The sequence below is a fragment of the Mangifera indica genome, chromosome 1 (assembly GCF_011075055.1).
Source record: "Mangifera indica cultivar Alphonso chromosome 1, CATAS_Mindica_2.1, whole genome shotgun sequence".
NCBI lineage: Eukaryota > Viridiplantae > Streptophyta > Magnoliopsida > Sapindales > Anacardiaceae > Mangifera > Mangifera indica.
Window position 1 is genome coordinate 14,404,272 of NC_058137.1, and position 25,289 is coordinate 14,429,560.

General features: G+C 33.0%; 1 protein-coding gene across 4 annotated transcripts; it reads right to left on the minus strand.

The window, feature by feature from the left end:
* Positions 1–2,366: 2,366 nt before the first annotated feature.
* Positions 2,367–23,310, minus strand: LOC123229212 (protein CHROMATIN REMODELING 24). 4 transcript variants are annotated; one of them, XM_044654867.1, is made up of 25 exons: positions 23,009–23,310; positions 22,842–22,913; positions 22,442–22,510; positions 22,023–22,088; positions 21,850–21,918; positions 20,674–21,725; positions 20,453–20,583; positions 20,317–20,371; positions 19,724–19,852; positions 18,582–18,689; positions 18,388–18,443; positions 18,218–18,308; positions 17,370–17,507; positions 17,193–17,270; positions 15,905–16,114; positions 15,747–15,818; positions 14,871–14,951; positions 14,667–14,785; positions 5,078–5,189; positions 4,532–4,600; positions 4,335–4,432; positions 3,819–3,947; positions 3,324–3,389; positions 3,083–3,224; positions 2,367–2,860 (listed from the first exon to the last, which is right to left on the minus strand). In XM_044654867.1, the coding sequence occupies exons 1-25, from the start codon at positions 23,115–23,117 to the stop codon at positions 2,699–2,701; spliced, it is 3,483 nt and encodes a 1,160-aa protein (XP_044510802.1). In that variant the 5' UTR covers positions 23,118–23,310; the 3' UTR covers positions 2,367–2,698. The 4 variants fall into 4 exon arrangements, with proteins under 4 accessions (XP_044510802.1, XP_044510807.1, XP_044510815.1 ...); XM_044654872.1 differs by lacking the exon at positions 22,442–22,510; XM_044654880.1 differs by lacking the exons at positions 22,442–22,510; positions 22,842–22,913; positions 23,009–23,310 and adding an exon at positions 22,267–22,396.
* Positions 23,311–25,289: the final 1,979 nt, after the last annotated feature.

Consider the following 25,289-nt stretch of genomic DNA (forward strand, 5'->3'; position numbering starts at 1 on the left):
CCTACTAACCTCTAATCCACAGAAGTTGAAGTGCACAAGTAGGCTCCCTTCTCTTTAGGTTTTCTCTTACCACGCCACTAGAAAACGATCACTAGAGCTATCAAAATTTAGCTTGGTCAACAAACTTCAACACCCCACTCTCTCTCTCTGTAATTGTTCGTTCAGGGATAGGAATAAAAATCTCCAAAATGCAGCAATGTGCATTTTATAAAACTAGAAACATGTAACACTATACACAAGTGTGTGCTCCATCACACATGGTCGTGTATTACTCAATTTAAATTTACACGATTTCACCTTAGCCAATTAACATGGTAATGACACATAGGCATGGTCTCTTTATACATAGTCATATGTCACTCAAAACTCATACTTTGACTTAAAATCCATATTAACTCATTCATACAACAATTAAACTCATAGTAAAGACTATTTTACCCTCGAGATATACATATAGGTGTTACAAAAACATTGTAGAGAATGCATTATCTCATATTGCTTGTGAGAAGACTACCTTTAGGATGTTCTGTAGGTATGAAGGATATCTATTTAGAGAAAATAGATTATATATCCTTCAAAGATCTTTAAGAAAGTTGTTAATTAGAGAAGCACATGAGGGTGGTTTAATGGGACATTTTGGTGTTAGAAGACTTTAAATGTGTTAGATAAGCATTTCTTTTGGCCACACATGAGGAGAGATATTGAGTGAATTTGTGAGAAGTGCATAAGATGTAGGCACCCTAAGTCTAAAGTTTTCCCCCTTAGTTTGCATACGTCTTTGCCCATACCAAGTGAACTTTGGAGTAATATTTCTATAGATTTTGTATTGGGTTTACCTAGGTCCAAAAAAGGTCGAAATTCTATGTTTGTTCTAGTTCACAATTTTTGAAGATGGCTCACTTCATACCATGTCACAAAACCAATGATGTAACAAACATTGTTGATTTATTCTTCAAGGAGTTTGTGAAACTTCATGGATTGTCAATGACAACAGTTGCAAATCAAGATGTGAAGTTCCTAAACTATTTTTGGAAAACTTTGTAGGGTAGGTATTTTTTTTGTAAGTATTTTGTGAGGAAAATTGGGAAATAAGTTGTTACTTTTTACTACTTGTCATCTACAAACTAATGGGAAAACGGAAATAGTTAATAGGACTTTAACTACCTTATTGCATTCTATTATTCAAAAGAACTTACGAAGTAGGGAGAGGTGATTGTCACATATAGAGTTTGCTTACTATATGAATGTACCTTCAATGACAAATTCCTCTCTATTTGAGGTCATTTATGTATTTAATCCATTGACTCCATTGAATTTGATACCATTACCTTTTGAGAAATAAGTGAGTATAGATGGAAAAAATAAGGTTGAATTTGTTAGACAACTTTATGAGAACTAAGTAATATGCAACTCAAGCTAGTAAAAGGCGTAAGAAAGTGGTATTTGAACAAGGTGATTAAGTTTGGGAGCATATGTGTAAGGAAACATTTCCAACTCAAAGGAAATATAAGTTCACAATGATAACTTGCATTTCTGGTGGAGAAGAATAATAAAGGACTATAGAAAGAGGGTAGTAAGATAAAAAGCATAAAAAACATGAAAGTAATAAGTCAAACACAAGAGAATGACATGACACATAGAATGGTAACTTATTTGGTGACAGGCAAAATGTTGTAAGAGTCACATAAAAGTCTTATGCATGTGAAATAAAGATTCTTAATCTCATTTATTTAATAATTTTTTATAAATATTAATTTTCTTTATAGTTTTAAAAGTCCTATTTTAATTTTAAATTAATTAAGCATTTAGGATGAAACAAACTTATTTTAATACTCTCAGTTTCTTAAAATTTGTAATAAATTAATATTTCTAATTCTAATGAAACTAGTATCCTAATTTAATAAGTTTTCTATTCTAATAAAATTAATTTTTTTCTTTAAGTCATTGTAAAATTCAATCAATCAATCCATGTTCAAATTTTTTAAAAAAATTATTTTACAAATTACATCGAATTTTTGCTACCTCTTTGCATCCGTTAAACAATATCAATTATAAGTATTCTTGTAAATGACATCACAACCCCATTCTTTATTAGCATATAACTGATAATAGTCGTTGATAAAATGATTCAACCTAATGAAGCCATTGAAACTAAAACCAGTATAAAAAAAAAAAAAATGAATTACTAGAAATTAAGAGACCTTATTGCAGAAGGCTCTCCTAATTTATATGTAAGTCTACATCCATTATGTAGATATGAATATGTATTTAAAAAAATACAAAAGAATTGTTCTTTTTCCCTTTGGTTGTCCCCTTTTTATAGGCCAGAAGCACATTTTTAGTTAATATAATAACAAAATGTTAGATTCTTTTGAAGATCATATAATAGATCCAATTCAAGTCAAACTCAAGTTTGACAAACTTTAAAAAGTTCAATATGGCAACTTTTGTGGAGATCAAAATCCTAAGTTTATAACAAACCGAACTAGTTCCATATGTTACTAGTTCTTAGGAGTAGGGATGGATCAAATGTGAATTGATTTAGCTCAAATCCACGACGCAATTCAAACGAATCAATCTTAAGCCAAACCTCCAATTTGATTCAAGATCAACTTGTTTATCCATCTAGTGATATTGTTTTGTCTCATCTACAATATTTACTCCAATGTCACCATACATCACCTGCAGCATAGATGGTTCATACATTCAGAACTCTCTTGAAATTACCCATTATGTCATCAACATCAATGACTTCGGTCTCGGATCTTTCATCTGTCCTCAACTTCTTGAGCTTCAAGTTCAGCTCAGCAATCTGCTTCTGCAGTTTTTCTCCCTTGTCTGGTAATCTCTCAACTGTACCCTGCAAATGTATCAGAAATATAAATTGACTCTTAAAACCTCAAGGCGACCTAGAACAGCAATAAAAAACAAAGAGTTTCTTGTAAGATTGATTCAAATTTATGAAAAGAGATGGAAGGGCGTTCATACACAGAAGCTTTAAGAACGTACAAACATATTGTTCCTGTTCCATTGTGATTCAACCAACACAACATTCTAATTGTTGAGTTAAAAAGAAACTTACCTTATTAGCAAGAATTTGTGACAATCGATTAATTCTTTCTTTGATTTCTGACTCTGTCAATTTAGCTAAACTCTCAGGAGAAGAGGAAAAATTTTTCTTGCTTAGCTGCTTTATATCTTTCGGTTTGAAAGCAAACTCAGCCCTGTAGCAAGCGTAAAGATGTTACTGATATGCTAGATAAAACATGAAATATACATTGACTTTGTTTTTAAATAAATGTATAAGATCCTTAAACAATTACCCATCAACATTACGTTCAACCAAATAGCCAGATGATGGGTTCCCTACGAATGCGGAGCTCTTTTCCCTGCACCCAGAGAAAGAAAACTACAATATAGAAAGACTAGGAAAGGGATTCATTCAATACAAAGACATACAAATTTCAGCTTGCAATCATAAGAGTATTGTCATTCAAACAACACTGAACTATTTGCAAATATAATGAATTTCAACATCATTAAAAGAAGCCAAACAACCTGATTTAGAATCTGGTTTTCGCTACTAAAAAGAAATATAAACCAAATTTATATGCTGGCAAGAATGCATATATGGAACTTCATAATTTCAAAGTACAGCATCTTGCAATCAACCTTTTAATGATTCAAAAAATGTAAGAGGAAGTAGGTACAAAACTTGAAAATCAAAATATGTAAAGCAATAGTTGTATCATCACAACAATGAAATACTATATTAGCAGTCAAAAGGAGGAAATGATAAATATGAAAAGATTTTTCACCTTAATTCTTCCACATCCTCCTGCACAACTTGCACTGGAGCTGTCTTGGAGAAAAGTAAACTGTGATAACTAACTCCACTAATACCTAGCGTTTCCAGGAACTCTATGTGGGCTTCCAAGGATTTATCCCTATCAAAAGCAATAATTATTAGGAAATTAATCCAAAATAAGTAAAAGCAAATATATAGAGTCAAAATAAATTTAAAACTGTTAGGCTCAACATTAACATTTATCTAAAAAATTAAAAAAAAAAAAAGGCATTAACATTCATCTAAGAATATATAATGCAAAGAAGGTATGCACTAAGCACCACAAAGATCATAACTATAAAATTCCATCAAATATTAACAGGACCATTACCACATAAATTTATATTTCTCTTTACCAATTCGGATATTTAAAAAACAAATAAATAAATAAATCACAATTTACCCAATAGGGAAGAGGAAAAAAGAAAAATCACTGCAAAGAGGGAATGACATATAATGGAACATATATAACCATTAAGTTCAGTACATGTTATGCTGCTGGTTGCCATGCTCTTCATGTAATTGCTGCTGGGTCAGAGAAATATCAAATCCCTGCTCAGGAAGACTAAAAAGCTCCCGAAGATCCTGAAAATTTTAATGAAAATCAATAACAGAGCATACTCATCATGAAGAATTCGAATTCATGTCAGTGAAGCAACAAATTTCATCTTTTCAAGAATATACCTGCTGGCTAAAATACCGAATCTGTTCTTTGTGCTCAGTTGCAGTTTTAAACAACCCTCCCTTGAATATCTAAACAACAAATTTTATGCAGTTAAAGATGATGCCATTATACTCATACTAAAATTAGAAAGATGTACAAGTGAAACATTCATGAAGTATGCAAAAAGAAAAAACTCTGTTATTCCATAACAGAGAACTGCATAAAGGCTTTATTGTACAACTGCTGGCATGGACTCATGCATCTATAAAAATTTTACTTCAAAAACTTGTCTATCTCTCAAATAAATTGTCATATTTTACTACAGTAAACTATTCAATGTTAGCCAATCCTGTCACTGCTGGCAGTTTCCAATATTTCACTGAACCGCCTTGAAATGATTACAGACAGTTTTGGTTGATGTAGGTTTACAACATATTTTGTAAGACGGCAAACCCTTCGCCATGTGGTAGTTTTCGAAGCTCATTGGGATTACAAAAAAGGGGCTAGGAAAATGTAGAATTTCAGTCCATCTATGACCAAACAAGGAAAAGAAATAAATCTCTAACCTGCTTTCTGTATATCTTTTCTTCAACTGTTCCACAAGTCATTAATCTGTATACAATGACATCTTTTTTTTGGCCGATTCGATAAGCACGATCAACACTTTGATTATCAGTACTACAGAGGTAAAATTTACTTATTAAAAAGACCACCCAGAGGGAACATTATAAAAAACTGCAAGAATAAACTATAAATATGCTACACTCTTTGACAAAAAAGACCACCCAGAGGGAACATTATAAACAACTAAAATTTAGTTATTAAAAAGACCACCCAGAGGGAACATTATAAACAATTGCAAGAATAAACTATAAATATGCTACACTCTTTGACATGATGCACCAATATCAATGTCATCAACCCAGCAGTTGGCTGTGGTTCTTTCATAGAAATATAAACTGAGAGATGTTGCATAATGTAGATGGATTTTGAATCTAGGTAATCAGTTGGAATTGAGTAATATATCATATTTTCTTGTGACTAATACAGCATCAGACTTGACAGGCTTGTCAATTCACCTTCAAATGACAGCTTAGTACTTCAATTTTTAATAATTATATGATTAATTTTTTATATATATACACATATATATATATATAAAATATTTATGTAACTTAATTATAGCTAAATAAATAAAATACATCAAAAACTTGAGTCTCGCAATTATTAGATCAGCTAAACTACAAGATTTCACAGGATTGATTACCACATCCACATGGATTAATATCCAGGACAAGATAAAGATTTTTTTTTTTTCCAGTAAGAACAAGATAAAGCTACCATATCCTTTATACAAAACCAAACAAAAACCATAATCCCATAAATAATTGAATCTCATATTAGGTATTTTTTACATATAAATGAAATTATTTGTAAGATAATGTTAGGTCTCGAGTGTACATTAACCGGAGAAAGAGAGCACTAGAAGATGGGACACGTGGCGACAGCAGGATTAACAACAAATCAATTTGTGCAGAGACATGTAGTAGTACAATAGTAGAGCAAAGGGCATGCATGTAGGCACTAGGACCACCAGTAGAAAAGAAAAGGACAAATAACAATATAAAGTAGGAGGGAAGCAGGAAGGGAGGCAAGGAGCAGAAAGAAATGGTTTTGGGAGAGTACTAAGCCTCTAGAAGTGCCTAAGGAACTTGGGAGAGAATTGTTTGGTTTTGTTGTGTTAAGGTTATTATTTAGTAGGGTGTGACTGATCTTAATGTGTTGAATTTGTAAGTGGTTTAATTCTAGATTGATGCTTGTAAGCAGAAACTGTTGAATTCCTTTATGAAAGTTTACTGTTTCATTCAAGTTGTTAGCATAAGTTATCAGTTTACAAATTATTTGTGATTGCATTGAGTGTGTGGGAACAGAGGTCACAACAGAGCAGAATCTCAGGTGAGACCACACTTTTTGAATTCCAGCAGTAGCTTGGGTTCTTCAGGTTCCTAACAGATTATAATCCTAATCCATGTTTAAAATTGTACATTAAAGTTAAGCTTAAGCAAAAGAATCGAATGGAACGAAAACCACTAACTGCCCAACTGAGATAGCAAGTTTTGTTTCCAACACGGTAGGAACTGGAATCAACCTAAGAATTGGATCTAGACAAGAATTCTATTCAAGTTTGATTCAAAATCCAATTGCAAAACAAAACAATATTCAACCTCCTCAAGTAATATAATTTGTTGTCGTCACCTGAGATCTTCTAACTAGGGACTTTCAACAACCGACAAACTTTTCGTTCTCTCAAAACCCAAAAATTTTCCATTTACATAAAACAAATTACAAAACCCAAGATTTGCACGTCAAAGCCCAACACATAGACAACAAAGTCCAACCGTTGTCTCCATTAAGTAAAGCTTAATTTATCCCTCCTCTGACACTGCCAATTCTTTTTTCTCCATGTGACCCAATAATCTCCACATGGAGCAATGATGAACCTAAGTCTCCAAAAAGTATATTGGGCAAACATAGATCCAATTCAGAGATGGAGTGGACCATATTTGGAGGAAATTTCAAATGATGATTTGTGTACAATTAGACTAAAGAGATGGTGATAACCGATGAGAGGAAGAGTTGGTAGGCTTGGTTTAAGACGAAGGTGGTTGTTTGTTAAGTTTTTCTCATAAAAAATATAATTCAAGTCAATTTATGATGCAATTTACATAATAACATAATAAATTGACTTAGGACATGGTTAGAACTAGGTGCATAGTAAGATAGCAAAGATCTTACAAGTGTAAAGATGTGTTTCCTACCATTATTGGAAGCTCAGTCAACATTTGTTCCAAGAAGGCAAATTGCAAATAATATTTTGCTAACTCTAGAGCTTATGCATAATTACCATATTAGGGGCTCTCTAGGTTGGTGTGTTTTTGAAGGTTGGCATTCATAAGGTCTTTGGTATTATGAGTTGGGATTTTATCCTTTTGGCATTACAAACAGTAGGAGTTCCAGACAAGATGTTTTTGTGTATTGAAACATGTTTGACCACACCACATTTTTTAGTTAAGCTGAATAAAGAGTTACATAGTTTTTTCTCTTAATCAAAGGGAATTAGACAGGGCAATCCATTATCACCATACCTCTTTGTGTTGGTTATAAAGGGTTTGAGTGGTATCTTGCAAAAGGCTACTCAAGTTCTTGGTTTCCAACACCATTGGCGTTGTCACCAAACTAGTATCACTCACCTCTGCTTTGTTAATGATCATATGGTATTCTGTCATGTTGACACCATTTCTGCGAGAGTTATTAAGTCTTTTCTGGGTGAGTTTGAAAGAGTTTCTAGCTTGGTTACTAATTCAGGTAATAGTCATCTTTCCCTATCGAGGGTTAATGAGAAGATTCAAGTGTAAATTCAATCTACTTTAGGTTTCTAATTGGGAATTTTACTTGTTCAATATTTGGCGTTGCCATTGGTGACCACTCGGCTTAAGCATTCTAACTGTCAACCATTAATAAAGCAAATTCTGGCTAAGATCAGGCTAATGACATCAACCTCACTCACTTATATTGGTAAGCTACATTTGATCAAGTCAGTTTTATTTTCCATACAAGTATATTGGTCTTCCATGTTTATTCTTCCTGCAACTACTGTGAGGAAGATTGAAGGTATATTGCAAGGCTTCCTTTTGGAGAGGCATGACCAAGGTGGCTTAAGCATCAGTCTGTTACCCTCTGAGAGAAAGGAGTCTATAGATTAAGAGATGTAAGGACTAGAACAAGGCAACAATTCTGAAGCATGTTTGGAGGCTTCTTATAGATCGCACCTCCATCTAGACATCTTAGGTACACAGGGTTCTTGAAGGTCATTCTTTCTGGTATATCAAGGTTATCTCTAGGACTTCATGGACATTGAGGAAAATTCTTATTAGTAGAGATTGGTATAGAGGTCTCATTATCAGTTGCATTGGTGATGATTAAGACATTTCTCTATGGCTTGATTATTGCCTTTCGTAAGACTGTCTGAGTGATCTATTCTCCTTTAGGGTACTATGAACTACTAATTTGCATTGGGATGCCAAGGTTTCTGATATTATCCGAAATGGCTCGTGAGCTTTCCCACTGAGTAGCTTGGAACTTCAACATGTGTGGGACTCTATCACCACACTTTCATGAGATAGGGTTCTCAATCACCTTGTCTAGAAAGGTCACTCTTCAAGCAACTTTTCAATCAACTCTGAATGGAATGTGTTGGAGGCCTAGCAAGATGTCACCTTATGCATCATCTGCTTTGGTTCTTGTTGAGATATTTGTATAGATAATGAATCATAGAGAATCATATAGAATAAGAATGCTATAATATCCTTCCTAAACTTAGATAGGAGTAGTTAATAGTCTTCCTAAATTAGCTATCCCAACCTCCTATATAATTGTAATTCTATTGAATATAAAATATACAGAAAATTATATTTTCATGGTATCAGAGCCTAGAATAAGAATTTGACCTGAGGAGTCTCTTCAACCAAGTACAGGTCCTACAGGTGAAGATGTTCATGAGATAACTCCTGAGATTCTTGTGCCTCCACTTCCTGCACCAATCTCTTCCAATACTGAGGTCTTGTCTCCTGCTGATCAGTTTCCCATTGCTATTCGCAAAGATATGCGTTCCACTTGTAATCTTCATCTTATTTATAATTTCCTTAGTTATCATCGCTTATCACTGTCATATTATGCATTTATGTCTACATTGTCTTCTATTTCTATTCCTAACAATATTCATAAGGCCCTTTTCTGACCCTGGATGGCGACAAGCAATGCTGGATGAGATGTCTGCTTTACATGCCAATGGTATTTGGGATTTAGTTCCATTACCTCCTAGACACACCACTGTTGGTTGTCGGTGGATCTCTACTGTTAAGGTTGGTCCAGATGGCAAGGTTGATAGATTGAAAGCTCGGTTGGTTGCGAAAGGGTACACCCAAACATATGGCCTGGACTATTATGAAATATTCTCTCCAACGGCTAAAATGTCATCTATTCGTCTGTTTCTCTCTATGGCTGCCATTAGGCATTAGCCTCTACATCAGTTGGATATCAAGAATGTTTTTCTCCATGGTGAACTTCAGGAGGAGATTTATATGGAGCAACCACCTGGTTTTGTTACTTAGGGGGAGTCTAGATTGGTTTGTAAACTCCGACACTCTTTATATGGCTTAAAACAATCTCTCCGTGATTGGTTTGGGCGCTTTAGTACAGTAATTCAGGAATTTGGTATGAGTAAAAGCGAGTCTGATCATTCGGTATTTTATAGACATACCTCACAAGGACAAAATATCTATTTGGTTGTTTATGTGGATGATATTGTTATAACAGGAAATGATCAAAATGGCATTATGCAATTAAAACAACATCTGTTTAGACATTTTCAAACTAAAGATTTGAGGTCATTCAAGTATTTTCTCGGCATAGAAGTGGCACAATCTAAATCTGGAATTGTTATCTCACAAAGAAAGTATGTTTTGGATATTCTGGAAGAAATAGGGATGTTAGATTGTAAACCCATAGACTCTCACATGGATCCTAATACTAAACTCTTACCTAGATAGGGGAAACCTCTTAATGATCCTGGGAGGTATCGTAGATTGGTTGGTAAGCTCAATTATCTCACCATAACACGACCTGACATTTCATTTTCAGTCAGTGTTGTTAGTCAGTTTCTTCAGTCGCCATGTACCTATCATTGGGATGCTATTGTTCGGATTCTACGGTATATCAAAGGAGCACCAAGAAAAGGTCTACTCTATGAGAATAAGGGTCATACACAGATAGTTAGATATTCTGATGCCGATTGGGCAGGCTCACCTTCAGATAGACGATCTACTTCTGGGTATTGTGTCTTAGTTGAAGGAAATCTTATATCGTGAAAAAGCAAAAAACAAGATGTTATGGCTAGATCAAGTGCCGAAGCTGAGTATCATGCTATGGCATTAGTTACCTGTGAACTTGTTTGGTTGAAGTAGTTAATTCAAGAATTAAAGTTTGTAGATGTTCCACAAATGATATTATTTTGTGATAACCAGACTGCTCTTCACATCTCTTCCAATCCAGTTTTTCATGAAAGGACAAAGCATATAAAAATTGACTATCACTTTGTTCGAGAAAAAGTTATATTTGGCATTATTGGCACAAGTTATGTCAATTCAAATGATCAACTTGCTGACATCCTGACAAAATCACTTCGAGGGCCACGAATTAATTATATTTATAACAAGCTTGGTGCATATGATTTATATGCTCCAGCTTGAAGGGGAGTGTTGAGATATTGTTGAGATATGTTGAGATATTTGTATAGATAGTGAATCATAGAGAATCATATAGAATAGGAATGTTATAATATCCTTCCTAAACTTAAATAGGAGTAGTTAATAGTCTTCCTAAATTAGCTATCCTAACCTCTTATATAATTGTAATTCTATTGAATATGAAATATACAAAAAATTATATTTTCAGTTCCCAAAACAAATTCCATGCCATTCATTTATCCTTTAGCTCATCACTTTGGGTCATCCATGTTCTATAAATCGTCTTCAACATCATGGGTTTTTACAATCTGTCATGTGTTTTGTGTAACTCAACCACAAAGACTTATGATCACTTTTTCTTCGACCATGATTTCTCTTCCTCTCTTTGGGGAGGGGAGGAAGGGAGGAATCAAAGATAGGACTTTTTTAATTCGGTCAAGTTTCCCTTAATCCTCTCAAGTACACTAGGCATCTTTACACCTCAGACAACCGAGGGACTTTCAACATTTTTTCACCTAGTTATCCCTTTCTGGCACTATTTACTACCTGTGGTATGAGAGAAATAATCGAGTGTTCCACTGACACCGTGATACGAACCTTAGGAGAACCACACCTCAAAAGCTAACTATTGAGATAGGAGAGCCCAAGGCCATATAAACCCCACACTAATTGCTCATACTTTCCAATGTGGGATCCAAGTCTCATACCTTGCACTTGGGATCCTAACACACCGCAAGCATCGCCGTGAGATTGTTTTTTATATCCATTATATGGTTCACGCCAGGATTATTGCATTGGAGCCAAGATATGAGGTTTCACTTTAATATCGAGCTATTTGATAAATTCCTAATTAATCATTTTGTTGAGCCCATGCATTCTTGTCATTTTTTTTACTTTTCCTTTGTTTTGTTTTGGAAGCCTACGAGCTCATTTTGGATTTCTTTATAAGTTTCTGTGATTTTACTTGGGGTATGCCTCTTATATTTTGTACTTTCCAAAACAAAACAAAAAAAGTCAAGATCAAGTAATGGTTTTTAATTTCTTAATTTTTTTAAGATAGATGAACAATGTTGGAAGAAGAGGAATAAGAACCAAAACCAAACCCAAAATTGATCGGGTACGTTCCAAGTAGAAACCTATCGTAGTTGGTTCTAATCTCATTTCCTAAATTTTAAAAACTAGTCAATTCTAATTCTAGTTCCTTAATCATAAGAACTAATCAATGTCGACTCTAGTTCCTAAATCTTAGGAACTAATTGATTTTGATTTCGTGTTTGGATCCTATTTTTATGACAAGATACCTAAACTCACTCACCTCGCTACAATAGCATTGGTAAGTCTTAAAAGAATAGAGTAACTAGGGCCATATAAAACCAAACTTTTAACTTATTTACACATGAGACTTACTTTTAAGGCATGTAAATTATGCTTAACATAAATGACCAATTATAGGTGAATTCATCTATTAAATCCACTAACTTGGTAAAACAAACTTAAAGGAAGTCAACACTAATTACTCAATGTTAACTTGGATTAATATTAGCAAAAAGTTAGCAAAATTAATAAAGCATTGGAACTTTCTAGAAGAAGGTCTGGGTTAGAACCTCGGTCATGTTTATAAAACCTTGATTTGAATTACTTTCCAAAAAAAAAAAAACACTTGGATTGATATTTATTTAGCTTTCATATAAATTGGTTTGATTAATATAAATTTTTGTTAATATATTTTTTTATGGTTAAGTCAATAGTGTCAAGAATATAAACTATTGGAACTACAGATGGCGATGGGTCGGAACAAGGTAGCTCCAACATGACCCATCGAGCCCATGGACAAGGTTAGGCCTTAAGCTTGCACAATGATGAGCCTTCAGGCCAAGCCGACTTATGAAAATTTTAAGACCTAAGGTTTGGTCCTATATACAATGGACCAAGCCAACCACCAGGCCCTTACCAAGCCAACCCATTAACTTTAATTAAAAAAAAATTAATTATGTTTTCTTTCATCATAAAACATGTTAGGAAATTCAATTGTGATTAAAAAAAAGATAAATTTATTTATAATAGGTGAGTTCAATTATTATGATCAATTTCACCAATTTCGAGTTTTTATTATACTTCTAAAACTTTGATTTGAATTATTTATCAAAAAAATAAAAAAAAAAAACCCGTAGATTGATATTTAGTTAGCTTTCATATAAGTTGGATTGAATAATATAAATTTTTGTTAATATATGTTTTTTATAGTTAAGTCAATAACATCAAGAATATGAATATATATATATATATATATATATATATATATATATATATATATATATATATATATATATATATATAAAAACTATTGAAACTAGAGATAGCTATAAGCTTGGTCGGGCTAACTCCAACACGGCCAATTGGACCCATGGGCTGGGTTAGGCTTTAGGCTTGCACAATAACGAGCCTTTGAGCCGAGCCAACCCATAAAAATTTTAGGGCCTAAGGTCTGACCCTATATACAACAAGTCAAGAGGCCAACTTATTAATTTTAATTAAAAAAATTATTTAGTCTCACCAATTGAGATCTAAAACATGAATTCGATTGAACTTTCTACTTTATTTAGTCTTTATTTATAGTATACAAATGGAATAAGTGATTGTATTCTTCAAGTCTTTGTCGCGCTTGTAAAACTTTAATTTGAATTATTTAAAAAATAAAAAACACTTATGTTGATATTTAGTTAACTTTCATATAAATTGGTTTGAATAATATAAATTTTTGTTAATATATTTTTTTATAGTTAAGTCACTAGTATCATGAATATATATATATATATATATATATATATATATATATATATATATATATATAAAACAATTGAAACCAGAGATAGGGATTGGTTGGGTCAAGCCTACCACAACACAACCCATAGGCTAGGTCGGGCCTTAGGCTTGCATCGTGACAAGCCCTCGAGCCAAGCCAACCCATGAAAATTTCAAGGTCCAAAGCCTAGCTCTATATACAACAGGTTAGGTTGGCCCACAAACCCCTACTAGGCTAACCTAATAACTTTAAGTAAAAAAATTATTAAATAAATTTTTTAATTACGTTTTCTTCTATTAGAAAACATGTTAGGAAATTCAATTGTGTTAGTATGCATCAAATTGTAATTAAAAAGAAAACAAACTTATTTATAATAGATGAGTTCAGTTTTCATGATCAATTTTACCAATGTAAAACAAAAACATGAGTTTGGTTAAACTTTTTACTTAATCTTTATTTAAAATATATGAATGGAATTAGTAATTATATTATTTTAGATATGGGACTTTTATACTTATATTTTTGCACTTTGCAAAGAGTTTTACATCTAAAAAAATAAAATATTTTACTTTCTTCGCTCACTATAAATAAAGGTTAAACATATTCCAATCAAACTAAAATTTTAGTTATCTCATACATGTGAAATTGATCCAAATAATTCAAACTCATTTTTTTAAGTCTAAAATTTGTATTTCTTATAAGTATTTATAATTTTTATATTATAATTATTAATTTATTAATTTATTATATTATATTATAATTTTTTAAATATTATAAATAGTAACGGGTCGGATCAACCCATGGGCCTAACACTTAGACCTACAGCTTAGCCTAGAAGGCTTATGGGTTGGGTCTAGCACACTACAATGACGGGCCAAACCCATTTCTCATGTCTTCGGTCGAGCCTCAATTTGACCCGGCGCAATTACCACCTCTAATTGGAACATATTTCAAAGTCTTTTGTAATTGTACGCAACCACTGTGGAAATTCAATCAACCATACCTAATAAATTAGCAAGTATGAACAAGAAGCAAAGTGTAAGGCACCTTGGATTCCAAGCGGGATCCACCACAATCACACGATCCGCTTTAGTAAGTGTAAGACCTAGACCACCAACTTGAGATGTCAAAAGAAATATAGGAGCCACATCACCTTCTTGGAAATCCTGAATTGAGAGAAAAATGAACATCATGTGATAAAGCTTTGACATAAAAGCCATCAATCCTTATCCTTATAAAAGGAAAACTTACATTAACGAACTTCACCCTATCACTAGCTTTTGTAGTGCCATCAATACGTAAGAACTTGTAGCCATTGGATATGATAGATTCCTATTAACAACCAAAGTGTCAAGTAGAAATGACATTCATACAAATGCCTTACACAACAAATTTCGAATGAAAGACATAACTAAAGGAATCAAATTGCTGAAAAAATGCAAAATTCTGCCCCCTTTTTTTCATCTTATTTCAACATTTGTTCTATACACACACACAAAAGGGCAAGTAGGATATAATTTCTTTTTTAAAAACACTGTAAATCACAAATGAATCAATCAAAGTTTTTTATATATATACGTATATGAATCCATCAAAATTACACTACAATGGAACATAAGTCAAAGTGTAATTGGTGAAAAAATCTGATGTTAACTATCATCAGCCTGTTACTAGGTTTCACACTACTTAACCTGTGTTTTCACAAGGAAAATAAGTGTCAATAATTCATTTGGAGCATGTTAGAAAGGATCCATCATTAATGGGCCAACCAAACTAAAATATCTAATTCATAGAAGTTTCAGTGTATTCGATAACTAAACCTATCTTTAACTAGAGTACAAAAGTTTTGGCCAAAAAGAAAGCAAGCGAAAAAGCCTACAACCTAGACAAGCACCTAGACAGACAACTCACCAAGCTTTTGAACTTGTTAGGTGTTTGTCTTCAATAAGTATCAAAGATGAACTAATTTTATTTTGCTTTCATATTTAAATATAATAAATATTCAAATCTTCCAACATTACGAAACTATTAACTAACAAATACATTATATGAATTAATTAAAAAGTGAGTAAATCAAATCATAAAGCTTGGAAGACATCATAAGCTGGGTTATTGTATAGAACAAACCTGAATAAGATTAAGCATTTTGCGAGTTTGTGAGAAAATAAGAACATTATGACCCTTTGGAACTAAATCATCCTGCAAAAGAACATCAAAGAAATTACGCTTAACCTATTGCATAAAACACCCAAACCATCAATGCCTAAATTTGCAAGATGCCTAACCAATAAGGCTAAAATAAAAGATATTTTGCATGAGACATTGTCATGTTGCTCTTGGAATTCTTCTCCCCCGGTAGCATCAGCAATATACATCGCCAATTTTTCTGCCACACGAGCATCTTCAGGATTTAGCATTGAGTCCATCCCATCAAGTACATCTTCGGCTGCTCTCTTGGTCAAGAGAAGTGGGTGATCACATATTTTCTTCAGAATCTGCTTCAAAGAAAAAGTATAATGTTTGTTATCTTGTAGAAAGTTTCAGCCAACAAAAAAATTAAAATAGCATATATAAAGCTTTACATAGGCTTAAACAACATCCCATAACAATTTCCTGATACAAACGAAAAAGGGAAGACAAGGCTTTTAGTTTAAAAAATAAGCAACAAATACCAAAAAACAGACTTCACAAAAGACCAAGGAAAACCACCAGAATTTTAAGGATACAAGAAAACATGGAATCCTGCTTATCATAATGATTATTGGATGATATCATTAATATATTGAAGGTATCACAATCTGTTTAAAATGGAAAAAGTATCATATTCTATTTCATATAATGTGTCAATCAAACCAATTATAAAGCATTATTTTTCACCAAAGTGCCTCCCCAAATGTAATGAGATGTTAAATGATATATATAGAGAGAGAGAATAATTCTTTAGTCAAGACATCTTGATATTAATTTATCAAGATCTTAATTCTAAATACCACATCAGTCCAATGAAGTTGAATCCAATAGTGATTAACATGGTCATGATGACATTAACATCAGGGCATCCTAACCATAGAATGAGTCACATCATTACAGAAATCACTTTCTTTTGTTTGTCGGACATCAATACCCTTACAATGAATGCATCCTTCCAGGCAAAATATTAAGAGCAGACAACTTACTATGATTTAAACCACTAGCTCTGCAAATGAATCACAGACATAAATAATAATGTCAAAGCTAGCTTTACATCCCCCTCCCTTCAAGCAAATAAAGAAACCAATTTCCTATTAAAAAAACAGAGTTTCTTCCATACTACTTTTCTGTTTGGTAAGAATAATGTCGAAAATGCCAAAAATTATGAGATATAAACCTCCACAATAATGCTGAAAACCAAAAGAATCAACTTTCCATATGATTATTTGTAAAACAGGAAAATGAAAAGATATATAAATAAGAGTGAATAATGCAAAAGGATATATTTATAGATTCTTCACTGAATAATATGAATAGTTCTACTATAAACATAAAAGGGAGAAACCAATTAAGAGAAACGTCAATACTGAACCAAAAATGTACCGTAAGGGCAGCCAATGGGGATCCATCAAAAGCAGAAAGAACCAGCTCACTATTCAAAAAAGCTTTGTAGAGTTGTCGCTACATAAGAGAATTAAAGAACCAGGATTTACAAAAGACTTCTAATAAAATTACAGAAGAAAATGCAATCAAAAACAGGAATAGTATAGCAACTTGAACCTGACAATTAGTCAGTCTTAGCCACACAATGATCTCATTCTTTTTGGAAAGTGTGGCACTCTTTGTGGCATCATCTTTGAGAAACACCTCATTCTTTAAGCGACGCAAGAAATAAGGTTGAATACGTTCTCGTAGCTCCTGACTTACAACAAAAAAATATGTAAGTTATCACTTTTCTAGTACCTGAGAAATCTAAGTAACAGCATAAAAACAATTAAAACATGAATAGAGAAAACTTGAACATTTAAAGGCCTATATTTATGATAAAATGAAGCACTTCAAAATAAAAACTAATGCACAAATATAAAACACATAAGACAATATATCTAAACCAAGAAAAAAACCCTAATTTTTTTCTTCCTATTGTTGAAACCCTAACTCCCCTTTTTGTAATAAAACTTAATCTATAAGATAAGAAAAAGTGACCCTATCCTATCACAAAGTCACCAAAAACATGAGCATTTATATAAAATAAGTTCATCTATGAGTTTGCTGATCAAACATTAATTTGAGCTAAGTGATTATATAAGCACCACACAAGAAACAATAAACTCTCAAAAGCTACAAGTTGCAGTTGTAGAATTATATGATTCATTAGAAACAAATTATGATTATTAGCCAACAATTGAGCATGTCATATTTAAACTAAAGGTCAGAAAATTAAGTATAAATGTTGCTACTGTAATCTAGGTTACCACTACATAACAATTCTTAAATTTTTCCGTAAAAACAGAGGCCATGGTAGGCTCAATGTGTACTAGTTTTTTATGTTTATAGCAAATTGTGAGAGCATATACAGCTTTCAATTGATGAAGATTCTAATGAGATAATAGATAATAAACAGTTACCTTAGCAACTGCTGAACCAATACACTTTTCCCTCTCAGAAGCATGCTTATCATTTCCTTTAAGTATAGGATTCTCATATTTCTCCTTAAACCTGACAAAGTACCAAAGCTTCAGGACACAAAAAGCACAAACCCAAATAATTCCAAAGGAAGATTGAAGAAAGAAATTACCATTTGTTGTCACCCAATAACTCTGGACAACAGAAGTTAAATAAAGCCCACAATTCCTATTTCAAAGCAATAAGAAGCAAAAGCCAAAAACAATATCATCTATGAAGTTTGGGTCAGATGCACTAAAATCATATGAGACTACATTTATAGAAAATATTACGTTAAAAATACAAATAAAGGGTTATAGATAATACCTTAAGATTGTTTTGAATTGGTGTACCACTAACAATTATTCGATGAGCACTTGGTATCTCAAGCAAACTTTTGGCCCTTTGTGTACTTGGATTTTTTATGAGATGGCCCTATATTAGTAAATAAGCCAATCAAACAAATAGCAAAGTCAGTGTAACATAAAACTGAAATCTCTTTGTCTGTCGAAAAAGCAACTTTCGATCAAAAGTGATAGGTGGAAGAATACATATTCATGCAAGCCAGTATCCTTTTTGCCCCCAAGCAGGAAATACGTACACAAAGGAGTCCATCTCTTTATAAGTATGTGTAGAAAGTACAATACAAAAGACATCTAAAAAGACTCCAAATGCAAAACACACTTGAAAAGCCTAAAACATATACCATATCACTTGATGGTATTTCTATTCTATAGGCCTAGTAAATTAAGATGTAAATGAATAAGAATAGTAGTAAATGGTATGCTCATGGTTATTAATAAAGTTAGCAAGGATTAGCAAAACCAAGTTTTTTGTCTTTCTAAGAAACACAAACTGCCAAATTTGTAGCATAAAATAGAAACCAAAATTCACTAGAAGGAAAGTTTTAAAAGTACAATAGGCCTCCAGGGGAAAAAAGGTAAAGTAAAAGATAACAAAAGCTACAAGAATTGGCAATAGTTGGACATCTTGTACAACAATTTATCAATTGAAAGGCCAACAATCACCCAAAAAAAATATCCACAACACTGTTGATAAAAAATTAAACATTTATCAACTTCTCTTGAGAAACAGACATCAGGGCATACAATTTGTCAATTTCATACAATTTCACCATACCCTAGACAACTGCATAATGTTTCCAGGGGACCATCTTACTACATTCCAAAAGCAGTTGACAAGTGATGATCCAGAAGAACTTTGATTGGCTCAAATGATTTTTTTTTCAATTCTCACGAAGTTTCCAGTTATTTGTGAAACGCATATTAACTCAAAATGAAAGAGAGTAGGAATGCACAAGATAAATGAAATAGCAACAGACATGCATGATATCTACAGTAATATAACTTAATACATTAAATTTTGTAATTACGCATTTCTACATGTACACATAACTAACTCATAAAAGTAGATGAATTCTAAATTATAAATAGCATAATAATATCTACCTCATCAAGAATCATATAATCCCATGTGGCCTCATTCTCACTACTTTCGTCAATAAGGTAATTGTCCCCCCTTAGAGACTTTGAGTTGTTACGCACAATATCATAAGTTGTCAGAAGAATACCTTTATCCTACCAAAAAAAATTACACAAATATGGATTCTTAATTTTATGCCCACTAATAAACAGTAAAGAGAATCACAGTACACTTCTCCAAAAACCACTATCATAAAAGTTGCACAAAGAAAACATCATTACAAAAACAAAATAAAATAAAAATAAGAAGACATTTCAAATTTTGAGAAACCTAGACAAGCATATTCATCATCCAAAGAGACCACATTGAACCAAATTTACAGCTTGAACCTTGCATAAACTAATAGTGCTATAACATTGTTAATTGATTCAGCTTCTTTCAAGCCACAAGTTCAATCATAACTAAAAGCTTGGAAATTTATTGCATCCTCTTTATTACATATACTTTGGTTATTTAGCATGCAGGTGTTGCATTCATTTCTTGCATCTAATTTTCTAACCATTTTGTTGTTGGTCAATCAATTGTTTTGGATAGAAAACACAATGAGAAAGAGAAAAACCTGAAGCACATATTGGAGTTCATATTGCCGAGTTTTGATGCAAGTTCCAAAGTATCTGCATGAATGGGAAAACATGTATTATACATTATAAATAGACAAATCACATAATTCAAGAGTTTAAGCCAAACAGCCTCACTCTCTAGTCTTCCTAGAAAGCCCCACAGCAGATAATTCTTTGATCCAATGAGGGAGCAATGTTTTTGGGGCAACAACCAATACCCTATTGATCAATCTTGAGTGAAACAATCCAGCTAAGAAGCCACATATCTGCAGAAAAAGGGTAATCAAAATCAATCAATTCCACAGTAGACATTTGAAGTGAAAATATCTCAACATAAAGTGCACACATTATCTTACCTGCATTGTTTTTCCCAACCCCATGTCATCCCCTAATATTCCACCCTTACCTTGACAATGCAAAGACCAAAGCCATCTTAACCCTTCACACTGGTGTGGAAACAACATTTTTGCGATCTTTCCTGGAAGCAAATAAGTAGACATTGGCCCATTTAAAGTAATGGAACCATCATCCTGCAAAACAGAACCATCTGTGCACTCATCCAGCACATTCATCACACCAGAGTGGTCAGACTCCTCCAACTTACCACCACACGTCTCTAATTTTTTAGCAACATTATTCCCACTTACAATCACACAATCATCATCTTCATCATCCTCTTCTATACCATAAGACACAAAAGATTGACCCACAGATCTTAATCTCTCAAACACCCTTTTAGGTTCATTTTTTGTCAATATTTGACTATGTTTATTAATTTCAGGTAATCTTTTCATATGGTCATCAACCTCAGACTCGCCATCCTCTTCGTCTTCAAAATTAGACTCAAACGACTGTCTTGTAGACACCAACCTCTCATCCTCTCTTCTCAATACATTCTTCTTTGGTACTATACCAAGGTTCTTGGTTTCGTTATCACCCCTGAACTCTTCATAATCACCCACCACGCTCTCAAAACCACCATCAACAATATTCCGACTAACATATGATGAGAACTCAGAAAGATCGGGTGTAAGAGAAAGAGATGAGTCAACACTCATATATTCAGGCACATTAAATTTCCTCTCTTCAACAATATCTATTTTCTCAACCAATCCTGACAACTCATCCACCCAATCATTAGTTTTAGGGGCATTCTTTCTCTCAATCGACAAAATCTCAAGTCTTGAGCTTAAATCGTTCAAAATATCCCTAATTTCATTTCCACTCTTATAATTATCACTCTTACTCATGTTTCTAGCCAGTGGGGGTGAATTAAAATCAACAATATCCGAAAGTTCAGGTTCTCCATCAACAACATTGCTACCCTTAACATTATCAACATCATGATATGAAACTTTGCACAGGCGGCGTCTACCTTGGATTTTAACCTTTACTGGCTTTTCTTCCTCTGAAATTCATTGATTCAACAATAATCAAATCCATGTAAGACACATATAAGTAAATAAATAAATAAATAGAAAAATAATACCAGCAACAGAAGAAAGATCAAAATTTGTTAATGAGATCCTTACGATGCACTGATTTGTCAACAGTAAGAGCATAGTCTTGAGATGAGACTTTGAAAACATCACTTTTGGCTTCTATTTTGTATTTAGAAACAACATTAACAAATAATTAATCAAAGAAACAAAAAAATATGGAAATTGTTCAAAATCCAAAGACAAGTACATTTAAAGTAGATTACCATAAACAGTGTCAGATTGTTTGGATAAAGCTTTCAATTTAACCATGTTTACATCTCGTTCTGCTTCTGCAAGAAAATCAATGCATTATTTTTTAAAAAATACTTATAATTCTAAACCCCCAAATAATTTAAAAAAATAAAATAAAGGTTAGCTACAAGATTTCGTCTCATAGATAAAGTATATAAATAGACCAATAAAATCCAGCAACAGAAAATAGACCGAATGTTTTACTAGAATCCTCACCATGCACTGATTTGTTCACAGTAAGAGCATTATTTCAAGAAAAGACCTTGAAAACATGACCTCTGCCTTCTATTTAGTATTTGAAAATAGGCAAATTAACAATCAGCCAATCACAAAGCAAGGAATATAAAATTTTGTCCAAAACTCAAAGACAGGTAAATTTGAAGCAGATTACCACGAACAGAATCAAATTGTTTGGACAAAGCTTTCTGCTCAAACACAGAAGAATTTACATCTTCTTCTTCTGCAAATGAAACCACTACATTAATATTTAAAAACCATATAATATATTTATTCAAAACCTCAAAATAATACTTAAAAAGGTAGCTACTAGCGTTTTTGTCCCATACGCAAATAATTAATTATATAAATAAAATTATATATGAATAGACAAAACAAAATCCCGTATCAGTAGAAATCAAATTCTAGAAATAACTTTCTCACCAGGCACTACTTTATTCTCGAACAAACATTGTCTCGTGACAAGACTTTGCAAGCATCATTTCTGCCTTTAATTATATATTTTAAAATAATAAACCATCAACTAAAAGAAATGTGAATCTGATATAGGTTACCGCAAATGACATCGTATCGTTTCGAAGAACCTTCTAGTTTAACCACTGACGCCTTTACGTCGTCTTCGTCATCTATACACAAAATCAACACATTAATTCTTTAAAAAAACAGTAAATTAAGTTGAACATCAACAAAAGAAAAATTAAAAATAAAAAGAAGGGTTCACCGGAAAAGGGTAGATTAAAGGACGGTTTAGTAGGAGAAGCGAGGTCTTGGAGAAGACGATAGTGACGATCGTTCAAGCTCTGCGGTTTCCTACTGCTCTTCTCTGCCATTTCTATGAATCTTCAAGGGAGGGATAGGGATGGTGATAGAGAAGTTGAAGATCGGCAAATGAATTTGTGAAAATGGGTTTTAATTATTTTTTTAACGAGATTGTAATTATCTTTGGGGATCTGGGATTCTGTTTTCCCGCTTTTGCTGCGGATTTTGAATTTTGATTTCTCTCTGTGTAGGGTATCTGGTTCGCCCTCTTGTTAATGATGTTTCCAATGCACTTTAAGTTAACATAGGGAAAACGCCATTTCCCACCCAAATTTTACCCTGATCTCAAAGTCACACTCATAAGAGATAAAAACTCAAACTCTCACTTATGGCCAAACTACCGTTTAAATTTTCAATTAGAAATAAAGAAAAAATTGTTATTTTATCTATAAAATTTAAAACTTCAAAGTTTTTATCATTCCCCCCTCTAGGTTTTAAAAACTAACACTCCAACTCATTCTCAAAGTTTAAAAAGTTTATATTTCACCCCTAGAGTTTGTTTTCTTCTCTGGCCACCATCGACGGCTGACTATTTCCACCAATCTCCCTTCTCTGGCTATAAAGGATGACGAAAGATGAACCTTCATTAACCAAATCTGGACGATGAAGTGTTGTCATGTCTGGACGACGTGACAAGTGACGAAGCACGATGAAGCGTCGTCTTTCGTCACCTGGGTTGTGCAACGAAGAGATCTCTGTCTCTTCGTTGCACCACCATCATAGCACTGGGAGAAGGAGGAGGCCAGAGATGATGCTAAAAGATGAAGTTGAAGAGTGGGGGTGAAACTGTTATTTTTGAAAGTTATGGGGGCAGCTAAGCTTTGAAAAATATGGAAACCCTAGATTTGGGGGTGAAAATATTACTTTTTAAAGTTTAAAAATTTTAGGTAAAGGTGAAATGTTAGTTTCCAAAACCTAGGAATGGAAAGTAATAAATTTTATAACTTTAATATAAACAGTAAAATAACTATTTTACTTCTCTCTTTAATAGAAAAAATCAACAAAAGTTTGGTCATAGATGGGAGTCTAGGTTTTTCATCTTCTATGAGTGTGGGTTTGAAATTGGGATAAAATTTGGGTGGGAAATAGTCATTCCCTTAAACATATCTATATATTTTTACTATTAACATAATATGGCGTAAAATGTTGAGAATTTTTAATTTAGGGACAAAATTGAGAATCGACAAATTTTATTTAAACAAATAGAAATTCTCCATAGTTAACAAACATTCGTTACAAAATTGATTTTAACCTAAAACATACTATATTTTTATCTTCATTCGTCTTCATTTTCAATCTAGTTTCACATCTTTCCCTAACAAGAGTTCTTCATATTTACTAGATCTTAAATTCTTCATTAAATCTCTCCATTTTCTTTATATTTTTGGATTCAAAGTAAAAGTTTTCAACTCTTAATTTATTTATTTATATTAAAAATAGAATATCGTCGTGTTAGTTATTATTAATTAAGGGTTATTCATTTGTTGAAACCCCATATTTATAGTTTGAAAAATGTTTAAGATTAGTCGTCACATATTCTAGTTAAAGCCCATAAATTTAGCCACAACATAAGGATTCAACTTAAAAACTAAGACATGTTTTGTTTGAAACAAGGATTTAAAAACTGGACCAGACCGACCGATCGAATCGATCGGTCCGTGAACCAGCACTGTAGCCAAGTGCTGTTGAAGGTTAAACCGTTTTGGTTTTGAAATCAGGTTGGACCACGGTTGAACTACTGGTTCTCACCTGAACTGCAGTCCAACCAGGTCCAGGCAGATTCCGGTTCAAGGTTGTATATAAAAACACTATTTTTTTTCCTATTCCTTGCAGTGCACGTAGACGCAATCCTCAGTTGTTGCAGCCGGCAAATTTCACAGTCGAATTTCTTGTTTCTTCCTGTTCCTTGCTGACAACAATGGCTGACGACGACCGACGACCATGCTGCAGCCGAGGGGAGTTGGTTTGCACGCTCACAAGGCAACATTTTCACTACTATATTTGTAACGTTTCACGACAACTTCTTCGGCTCAGACTGTGGCTGACGACAACGAGTTTCTGTTTCTGTTGTGACTGGCGACTTCTGAGGCAACGACAGGAAGCTGGTGTTTTGTAAGTCTTTGTAAACTTTTGGATCAATTGCTTAATTAAGGTTGTGAAACTTTTGAAAGTTTTTCAAATTT

What these genes read in the sequence shown, in the direction of transcription:
- LOC123229212 (XM_044654867.1), bottom strand. Translation starts at nt 23,117, where the DNA reads ATGGCAGAGAAGAGCAGTAGGAAACCGCAGAGCTTGAACGATCGTCAC. An exon ending in TTGGTTCAGCAGTTGCTAAG is followed by an intron (nt 17,508 to 18,217) that starts GTAACTGTTTAT and finishes GTTGTAAGTCAG; the next exon opens with GAGCTACGAGAACGTATTCA. An exon ending in TTCGGTATTTTAGCCAGCAG is followed by an intron (nt 4,433 to 4,531) that starts GTATATTCTTGA and finishes TAAAATTTTCAG; the next exon opens with GATCTTCGGGAGCTTTTTAG.